The sequence below is a fragment of the Sprattus sprattus genome (assembly GCF_963457725.1).
Source record: "Sprattus sprattus genome assembly, chromosome: 5".
NCBI lineage: Eukaryota > Metazoa > Chordata > Actinopteri > Clupeiformes > Clupeidae > Sprattus > Sprattus sprattus.
The window spans coordinates 30406633-30416916 of record NC_137924.1 but is presented as its reverse complement, the minus strand read 5'-3'; the positions used below and the strand labels follow the sequence as shown (position 1 = coordinate 30416916).

The 10284-nt window shown below is 40.9% G+C and overlaps 2 protein-coding genes across 2 annotated transcripts; both read left to right on the top strand.

The window, feature by feature from the left end:
• On the top strand, positions 1 to 1432 carry tmem169b (transmembrane protein 169b; the record flags this gene model as incomplete). Its single annotated transcript, XM_080838593.1, has 2 exons — positions 1 to 277; positions 804 to 1432. 2 exons carry the CDS (start codon positions 1 to 3, stop codon positions 1430 to 1432), a joined length of 906 nt encoding a protein of 301 aa, XP_080694719.1.
• A 3153-nt stretch (positions 1433 to 4585) lies between these two features.
• LOC308366123 (zinc finger and SCAN domain-containing protein 20-like) lies at positions 4586 to 7237 on the top strand (the record flags this gene model as incomplete). The annotated part of the gene is made up of 4 exons (XM_080839759.1): positions 4586 to 5000; positions 5579 to 5623; positions 6007 to 6441; positions 7083 to 7237. Exons 1-4 carry the CDS (start codon positions 4589 to 4591, stop codon positions 7235 to 7237), a joined length of 1047 nt encoding a protein of 348 aa, XP_080695885.1. The 5' UTR covers positions 4586 to 4588.
• Between the last annotated feature and the right edge of the window lie 3047 nt (positions 7238 to 10284).

The following is a 10284-nucleotide window of genomic DNA, read 5'->3' as shown; positions in this document are numbered from 1 at the left end:
ATGGAGCAGGATGGTCAGCCGGGGTCAGAGAGCCCGAACTTGGCTTCTCTCCGGTCGGAGGGTTCCGTGAGTCAGGTGGAGGATGTGGAGCCAAGCTCCACCAGCTCTGGCGTCAACAAAAGGAGGAAGAAGAGGAGGAAGGAGCCACGGCCGGAGTCCTTCATCGTGTACCGGTCGGACGTGGAGAGAGCACCAGGGGAGGAGCAGGGGGGAGAGGAGGCCCAGGACCGGGGCTCTGAGGAGGGGGCCAAGTTTCTGACGACCCCCACACGTGAAGGTAAGTCCATCTTCGCGGTCCTTCTTTGACATGCTGTTGTTTCATTTGAATCAGAATGAAAGAACATTCCCTAAACATAATGATGTGTGACTCATTACAGTCACAGTTATAGTTTTCTATAGTTACAGTTGATGAACTGCAGTTGCAGTGAACTGGTAAATGCCCCCGAGGAGTCGAATACAGTCCAGCTGAAACTGTGGTGCAGTTTAAGAAGTACTATGAGAAGCAAACCAGAGCTTAATGGCTAAACTACTCCTGACCATTCTTCTAGCAGCCTATTTCACCACTGTAAACTTAAATATACAGTCTAAATTTACTGCACAACAACTATACAGGTAAAATATCTCCTAGTGTTTCATGATGATTTTGTCTCTATGTAAATTAACACCTTCTGAGTTGAAAGCGGCAGCAGCATGAATAAGTGCATATTAGCTAATTTGTTAAAGTGTGCTATATAAATAAAATTCATTATTATTATTATTTATTATTAAATAAGCTAATTTCCCCCTGTGTCTTGCAGTGGCAGAATGGAGTCTGCCCCCAGACAGCCGGTATGTGACACTGACGGGCACCATCACTAGGGGCAAGAAGAAAGGTCAGATGGTAGACATCCACATGACCCTGACGGATAAGGAGCTCCGCGGCATCGCCAAGTCCAGGGAGCGTCTGGACGCTGATTGCGAGCGGGATGGGCGTTCGTGCCACTCCTGCGGGCTGGGCGTGTGCCAGGGCCCGCACGTGGTGCTGTGGAGCCTGTCCTGCGCACCCGTGGTCTTCCTCCTGTCCTTCATCACCTCCTTCTACTTCGGCACGCTCACCTGGTACAACGTGTTCCTGGTGTACAACGAAGAGCGAACGTTCTGGCACAAGATCACCATCTGCCCCTTCCTCATAATCTTCTACCCAATGCTGATCATGGCCGTGTCGGTGTCCCTGGCCGTCTACTCGGCCGTGGTGCAGGTGTCCTGGGCGTTCGGCGAGTGGTGGCAGGCCGTCAGGGACCTGGAGAAGGGCTTCTGCGGTTGGGCCTGTGGGAAACTGGGCATGGAGGAGTGCTCGCCCTACAGCATCGTGGAGCTGCTCGACTCCGACACACTCTCGGACAGCCTCCAAGGGAAAGCTCCAGGGGAGAACGTGCAAACGTCGTCTGTCTGAGGAGCCAGGGTTGAAAAGCGGGCAGTCCCCATTTTTAAACCAAAATATTTAATTTTTTTATTTTTAAAAAGGACCTCTAGGCTTTTCTTTGTGTGCACTCAAAAAAACTGGACCTAGCCAGAGAGAGCTGTAATGCAATTGGCCATTGAGCTCAACAACCATTCAACAGAATCATGGACTGTGCCTTTAAGGTTTAAAGAACATTCTGCTTCTACACCATAGATGCTGCACACCAATTTGGTCAATCAATGCATCAATGCAGACCTCTCCAAGACAATATCTCTGTTTTAATTTTTTTTTATTCAACAATTTCCACCTTATGTGGAGCATATCACATGAATACTGACACCTTGCAAGGGTAAACCCTTTGTGAAAATATGCAGACAAACTGCGTTTAGGCTGAAGGATGTGGAGTGGATGGATGGATGCTCTTAACAGATGCAGACAAACAAAGCCATTTTATTGTCATTGTGCAAGACCGTCTCTTTGTGTATTTCTTAAAAAAACTAAATGTTTTTTTCTATGACATGAAATGGCAACATATGGTAACACTGCATGGTCAAAATACTAAAAAATACTCTGCAGAGAAAAGCTCTCGTGATGGATGGATGTCCTCCCTTTAGAAGTTGGGGGTATGGGCAGGGGGCTTTCTGCTATGATATGATTGATGATCCATATGGATTGGAGCAACTGCTACGTTGTATAAATACACTACGATGTCAGGATTGTGCAAAATGGTGTCTATATTTTTCCTAAATCATTGCTATTTCTCTTTTGCCCAACTAGCTGAGATGACACCATGTGCATGCACACTGTAACGTTCACAAGGCAGTAACAACTTTGGACCCTGCTGATTATTATCAAGATGTCTTCAAGCTGTGTGGGGGATTTCAACGACAGCAACAGATCATGACTGAGGTCATCCTGAGTGCATACTGTTATACTTCAACGATGTGCAGTGTGGGTACGTGTTACATCATGCAGGGATGTTAAGGTTGCTGTTTGAAGTCTGCAGGACAGTTTCTTTGTTTTAATGTTTTTTCTTTCCTCCATGTCATGTGGTGGACATATAGTAACCTCACATGGCTTACAACAACAACATTTTAAAAAGAACCTGTTTTGCATTAACACTTTGTGAGCTAACCTGGTGATTTATTTTAATTATATGATGTGTGCAGTATTAACACAAACTCTACAGTGCACTGTGTTTTTATAAACATCTATTTCTAATGTGTAGAGATTAAACAGGATACCATATTTCTCAATGGTTATACAGAGGGATTACTAATGACAAGCATTGGAGGACACAGTAAATGTTCCTAACTGGGCCACATAAGATTGATAAATTGTCAACCAGGTTGATGTTGTACTTAAAAAAAGGACATAAAAGCTATTTCATGCAATCCAAACAAGATGTTTTCCCAAGAAGTGCAATACAATGGCTGGTACATTTATTTATTTTAATGTTTATTTGACCTGATTGAGATCAAAGATTGATATCACAAACATATTCATGAAAGAGTGACACGTGTTGTTTATAATGAAGTGCACGTTTCATTTTTTTTACCGGTATTTCTAAACTTTTATAAATATATTTATTTTATTTATTTATTACAGATTACAGTTATTTGTCATAGTGTCTCAGTATGTAATTTTTGAACCTTAAACAAGGATAAGCTGACCGATCTGATAACAAGATGTCTAAACTTTTGAAAAGGAACAGCTGTGCTTTGTTATGACTTTTACAGAATCTGCCCTCTTGATATTTTCTCAGCCACTTTTGTGGGTATTGAGATGCTTTTGCAGTTTTATAAGCAATTCTTTTAAATATTCTGAGTATGAGCGATACTGTATCACAAAACAGAATGTTTTTACCATTTGCATGATGTTGTCCAGGTGCTGGTGTCTTAACCCATACATCAAATTGTCAATAAGGTACAACATGTTTTCAACTCCCTTCTTTTTATATTTTATTATTATTATTATTATTCATTGATGTACTTGATTCATTGATGCACCGTTCACTCAGTGTGTGACAATAAAATCTTGTTTATCTCCATCTTTTGTCAAATTAAGTGGAAATGTGACAGTCCTCAGTTTGTGGTTAGCCTCTGCCATATGTCTTGGATTTAACTTGGCAATCAGATACAACATTATGCATGTTTATTAATCTTTTTTTGGTTTTGGTCAATACAATATATGAATTTGCTTTAGTTTTAAACTAATTCTCTTGGAACAAACAGTGCCGTGAATTAAGATGAGACTAGACACATGCTTAACAAGGCCAAGCAGATGGTTCTCAGTAGGCAGCACTCTTTAGGAGATTACTGTTGTTTTGAGGCTCAGCAGTCTCTGTGGGTCTGTTTGGGGGAAATGTAATTAGGAGGCACCTTTGGGTACTTACATGCCCACCCATTATAAGCTCACCACCCAGGGAGCGTGCAACTTTTCGGGAGCTCCAAAGCCATATGGGATTGAAAGCGCCTAATTCAATCATGTCTACAACTTGAATGGTATTTTGCTATTTCAACTGCGATACAATTCTCAGATTTTACGCTAGATTCTTTACACTAATATCAGCCACCTTGAAACACATCAGTTTCACCCTAAGGGCGTTTCAGACTAACATTTCAGTCACTGACAGTGAAGTGCTGGTGGGAGGCCATTTATACTACAGGACTATGTGACGGGAGCACTGCCACTATGGTTAAGCATGCACTCTTACTGCTAAACTAATGAACCTAATGAAAGTGACTGCTCTCTCCCGTTGCTACAGATTGGGGGGAACAGTATGTGTACATTTACAGATATTTTCATGGATAGAAAAGCTACTGTGAACATAAAAACACATGATGTTTCAAATGCTATTACAGATCACACATAGGTTACTATTAAAATGTATATCAGTACTGCAAGTAGCTTTAGATAAAAGCATCTGCTAAAAAAAAATACATGTCACTGTAAATTTAATGATATTGCATGATATCTCTATTGCTTTAGTGCCACTTCAGTGAGTGGCCACAGTCTGACGTCAGCCGGACCTGCCAAAAAGGGGAACGCGCGAATTGGAACTGTGTAGTTCCGGTTTTGGATACATTAGTTCCGGAACTCTTACGGTTCTTCGAAAAGTTTCAAGATATAGACCAAGCTAGTAATATGGAGAACGAAATCGCATCAAAAGCTGTGGAACGATGGCAAGACAGTGAGGTAGAAGCATTCCTCAATATCTATTCAGAGGATGGCATTCAGGGTTCACGTCGGAACACTGAGGTATATCAGATCATTTCCTTGCGTTTAGCTCAGCGGGGGATATACCATACTCCAAAGCAATGCAGAGAAAAAATTAAAAAACTGAAACAAGATTACAAAAAAGCTAAGGAAATTAGCCAGCAAAGTGGCGGCTCAAATAGACGAACCAGCAAGTGGTTTCATTCCCTTGACTTGATTCTGGGCAACAGACCTGCACATTTGGAAGATGTAGTTCCAGTTGATGATAAGGCGTGGAATGCCATATCGGATAACGTTACCATGACCAACAGTCTTGATTTAGATATTTCATCTGCAGAAGGTAAGTTCCGCAGGTACTTGGCGACAAAGTCCTATTTCTTGCGATGTATAAATATCTCAAATGCTGTCTAAAGTAGAAAGCTATTTCACAAAAGCTAGCGTAGCAGTTGGCTAACCAGCTAGGCGTCGGTAGTGTAATAGCTTCAGCTATGCATGCCCTGCTCCGCGCGTATCCCAGACGGTTCTGGCAAAGATCCTCTAAACAGTCTCTGGTTCTGGTTCTTGGAGGTACCCCCTTGATCCGAGGTGTACACAGCTTTATCTTAAAGCAACACTATGCAACAATTTGTCACTTTTTTATTTTACTTTTGATATAATTGCCTATGGTCATGCGAATGACAGATGTTTTTTCTACCCCACTTTAAATGTATGAAAACTGTTTCAGTGCTGATCATGGAGGTATAATGTTTAATTTTGACCCACCTCCTGTATCAACGGGATGAAATAATTTTGCTGTTAGTGTCTACAGTCGTGCGACCTCCGTATGCAGCCTTTCTTAATATATTATGTGTGCAACAATCTGGAAGCAAAGTACAGTTATTCTTATTTTTATTGATTTATGTTTTTTGCATTTAACAGTCGGTCCACACAGAACATCACACCCATTCCCTGATGATGGATTAGGTATTTCAATTACCAATTATATCCCCACCCTGCCCTCCCCATGTATGTTTTGTGTAAAATGACTGAAACATTGTTTCATAATTTTGTTTCATAAATTCATAATTCTGATGTCAGTAATTTAAATAACTTTATTGTCTGTTCTGATAGCTAGTAATTGCAATGAGACTTGGGTTCGAATACCAAGAGTGATGGCTTTCCATTTTAAGTGTTTTGTAAAAGTGGTGAAGTGCAACACAGGGCAACTCCTTACCAGCTCAGAATTATGAACTTATAATACAAATATTTAATTATTATTCTATAATTATAAATAAATAAACTGTTAAATGCAATTTTATATCATTTTAATCTGTTTTGTCACCATGAATGGTGGGATTTTGTTTCAGATCACCATGAGACAAAGGCTCAAGTGAGGGCAGACAAATGGACACACAGAGAGGTGCAATCCTTACTCAACATCTACGCTGAGAATGAGATCCAGAGGGAGTTTGGAATATGGCGGCGCAACGAAAAGGTGTACCAGAATATTTCAATGCGCTTAGCTGAGCTGGGCATCTACCACACCTCAAAGCATTGCCGGGAAAAGATAAAGAAAATGAAACAGGATTACAGAAGAATTAAAGAGCAGGAGAACATCGGAGATCCCATCAAACGTCCAGGCAAGCCTCGATGGTTTGATGCCTTTGATGAAATCCTGAGCCACAGGCCTGAATATGTACACGTGTCGGGCACAAACCATCATGAGACTTTGTTGTTGGAGGTTATGAGTGATGACGAAAGCAGATCCAACAGTAATAATGAACAAGAATCATCTGTGGAAGGTAATTAATTGTGGTCTACTTAAAAAAAACACAACAGCAAATAACTATACTGAACATTAATATAAGTACATCATGGATGAGTCTCAAAGATTTCATGGAGTCACAGTTCATACAAGGGAATTAGGCAATGCATTTTGCATTAAGCAATGAATCTTTACTATGGAAACATATATGAATTAGTGCAGAGAAAGTAAAAAAAAATAATGTTTGTGAACATAGAGAAATGACAGGATTTGCTATTTCATGACAAACTCATGTTGTATTGTTTTGTTCAGTGTCAACAGGTCAGTCTACAGTCAAAGGTATGTGAAACTATAGATCCATGTCTGTCTTTCAGCTCGCTATTGGATTTAATTGAATTGAATTTTCGAGGTGTGCATAATTTGCCACCCCAGTTGTTTTTCGTTGTTTAACATTTAAGGCAAATAAATATGTTGGTTTGCTTTTTTTGTTCTGGCATTGGAGATTTTATAAATACATATTTTATTCTTCTAGTAAAGGGTTTGTGTGTAGATGAAAAGGACAAGCAAGGATAACTTAAAGCAGTTATTTTTTGTAAAAAAGTTACTTTTCCCTGCACCTTTTGAGGTTTCAGTGCAGTTATTCCAAATATTAATCTGGGTTGGCGTGATGTTTTTCAGATGAGCACACTAAACCCATTCACCTCATAGACGCCCGCTTGATTGATTCGCCAGGGACCTCCGGCTGCTGTGATCCTATCTCTCCTTCCCCTTGTCCTGTCTTACCCTCTCTCGGCCTTATATCACCATCACCGGATCAGATCAAAGGTATGTGAAACTGTAGATCCCTGTCTGTCTTTCAGCTTGCTTTTGGATTGAGTTGACTTCTACAAAGCTGAATTTTCACAGTGTGCTAATTTGCCACCCCAGTTGTTTTCGTTGTTTAACATTAAACGCAAATAATTAAGGGGGGGGGGGGTGGGATTAAATGCAGGAGGAAAACGGATATGCCTCTCTTCCCAGGAAAAAGAAAAAGGGAGTCTGATTTACTAGAAGCGATGAGGGAGATGGAGACGAGGGACTCTGTCTTCCTGGACACGATGCGGGAGATGGAGGAGGCCCACATGGATGTCCTGAGGCAGGAGCTCGACCAGCGGGAACGCTGCTTCCAAATGCTTTTGGCGCACGACGTCCAGGAGGCCGAAGCACGCGAGAGGGAGTTCGCCCTCCGACGGGAGGAAGTAGCCGAAGCGAGGCGGCAGCAGGAAGCTTTTCAACAGGGCTTTCTGGCCGTCCTCAACCGGCTCGTCCAGGTCCTGGACAAGAGAGACAGTCCTGTGTCCCCACCACTCGACTAGAGGAACAGAAAAAGGACTGCTTGTGCCTTTGTATACTGATCTAGGGTATATTTTACATGTACAGATATTGGAGTTATTTAGGCATAGTTGTTGCTTTTTTTTATAAAATACAATGGATTTTGCAGTTTGCCTTGTACTGGAGTATGTACAGTCCTGTGAATCCTATAAGGGATGTTGTATTGTAGGTTTTTGTTTGTTTGCTTTTTTGGTTCAGGCATTGGAGATTTTAGTGAATGGTTTGCATGTGGATAAAAAGGGCAGGCAAGGACAGGTTAAAGTGGTTATGTTTATTAACACACAGTGACAAAGATATCAAACCACAGTGGCGTGGTTGTACATCATTCCGTGTTGTACCATATCAACGCTGAGGCACTCACTCTCCCATTGACCAATGTCAAAGAAAACATTAAAAATACAGCTTTGGGAAGGACAGGCTGGATAAATAAACACAGACACGGTGACCATAGTAACCAGTATTTCTGGCGAGTGTCCCTTTATTCACCAGTATCCACAATGTTGACCAGTAGTAAACTGTACCATCCATAGAATTGGCGCCAGCAGTAATCAGGTGAAAACATTTCCCAAAAGACCAGTCCCTTGGCTCTCTCTCTCTGGTCATATTCCAGTCGTTACTCCTTTATAGGGTAATTGTGTACAATTTAGCACTGACCACAAATGCTTGGGGTAGCACCCTTCTCCACTGGCCTTATGTTACATCACAAGATATCCGTCGTTGTCCGCAACAAAGGAACAGCTCTTCACTGGTCGCAACAGTAGAGCAAAGCGGTGATGCCACATCCAGCCAGGCTAGGTGTGCGGTCCTTACTTAAGGATCATAATCCTGCCAGGTAAGGTTAACAACCATCACATACAGAATCGCTTTTTATGATCCCTGCTGGTCATCATGTTCCGTTTCGTGTCACTTGTCTTGCTCTGTTTCGGATCCAAACAGACACGGGAGAGCGACGTGCATGAAAGTATCGAAGCATCTAAAAAACAGAAATAAATAACATTACATGACCAAATGTATATGACCGTGCATTAGATATACATTCTCGTGAGGAAACAATACATCATGCTGGCCCACTTTATGGAAACAGTTGATTAACATTTACCCTTCTTCGTCTTTGGTGCCTAACTTCTGCCCGAGCCAATTTAAAGTCAAGCTCCATAATTCTTAGTTGGAGTTCTCTTCTCCTATCAGATCTAGCCATCTCCGCGTATTCAATCTCCTTGTCCACATTAGACAACCTTTTTTCCAGCATTGATGTACGAAATACGTTCGCACAATAATAAAACACCATAAAGAATAGAACTATTTCGACTTCCTCCATGCTCTTGACGTTTACGTTGTTGGTGTTGTACATTCGTCGCTTAAATTACGTCATTGTAATTGTCGCACAATACGCGTCACTAATCCTCAATCAATAGACAAAAACATATGTCTATGGACAAAAACGTGTAAGAAAGTGTATGCCTCAACATGCACAACCCTCTGCACTCGGTTACATCAGGTTCCAGACTAATCCTTCCGAGTAATTGCAATGTCGTGTACCTTTTTGTTTTCTTTTGATACTTCAAAATCACACATTTCCGTATTATCTCACCGGAAACCACGAATTGTGTGTTAAAATGCATGGCTACTCTATAGGCTACAACACACACTATACAACGCCAGCTGGATAAAGTTCATCTTCCAGGATGACAGTGGTGATAATTTCCTTTACATTTCCAAGCACTGCATGACTATTATATCACAATGAATGAATCCCATGAATCAAATTTCACAAGCAATAGGCCTACATTCACAAGTGTGAATTAGCGTATCATACATTCACCTAATCCAAATTATAATTTAAGTTTAAGTTTATTTAATTACATCATTGTCAATTCACAAGAAGCAGAAAAAAACTACTGCTCATGCTTTTGTTAACTTCTCTCAGGTATATTTTACACGAAAATAGTTTCTTGAAGTTATGGAATAGTTTTTTTATTTGTTTTAAAACAATGAATTTTGCACTTTGCTATGTATTTGAGTATGTACATAATATCATATAACGAAATAAAAAGAATGTTGTATTGTGTTTTTATTTTATTTGTATTTTTTTAAGTTCAGGCACTGGAGATCATAACAAGTCTTGATTGCAGAGTAGACCACCACAAGGGCCGAAAAACAAATCACTTTCCCAACATGGCATTTTTAGCCAGCTCACATTAGGAGGTTCACAGCCTGCCTTGTCTAGAGGTGTCCATGTGATGCAGTCTTTGATGCCAAAGTCTCATCTGAATAAACATTGTGCTCAGTCATGTGAGTGTTGGTCTGGCCCCAAGACATTGCTCACACTCATGTGTCGCAGCACAGAGGAACGGCTGACCTAAATATTCACAATGCTGTCAAAGACTCACACCACATCAAACACTGTGACATTGGACGGGTGTATTTAGATTCACATTGAAATCTAAATCTTTCCTTTATTGATGATACACCATTGAATGCCAGTAATCATATCATTTAGTAGTTGGCT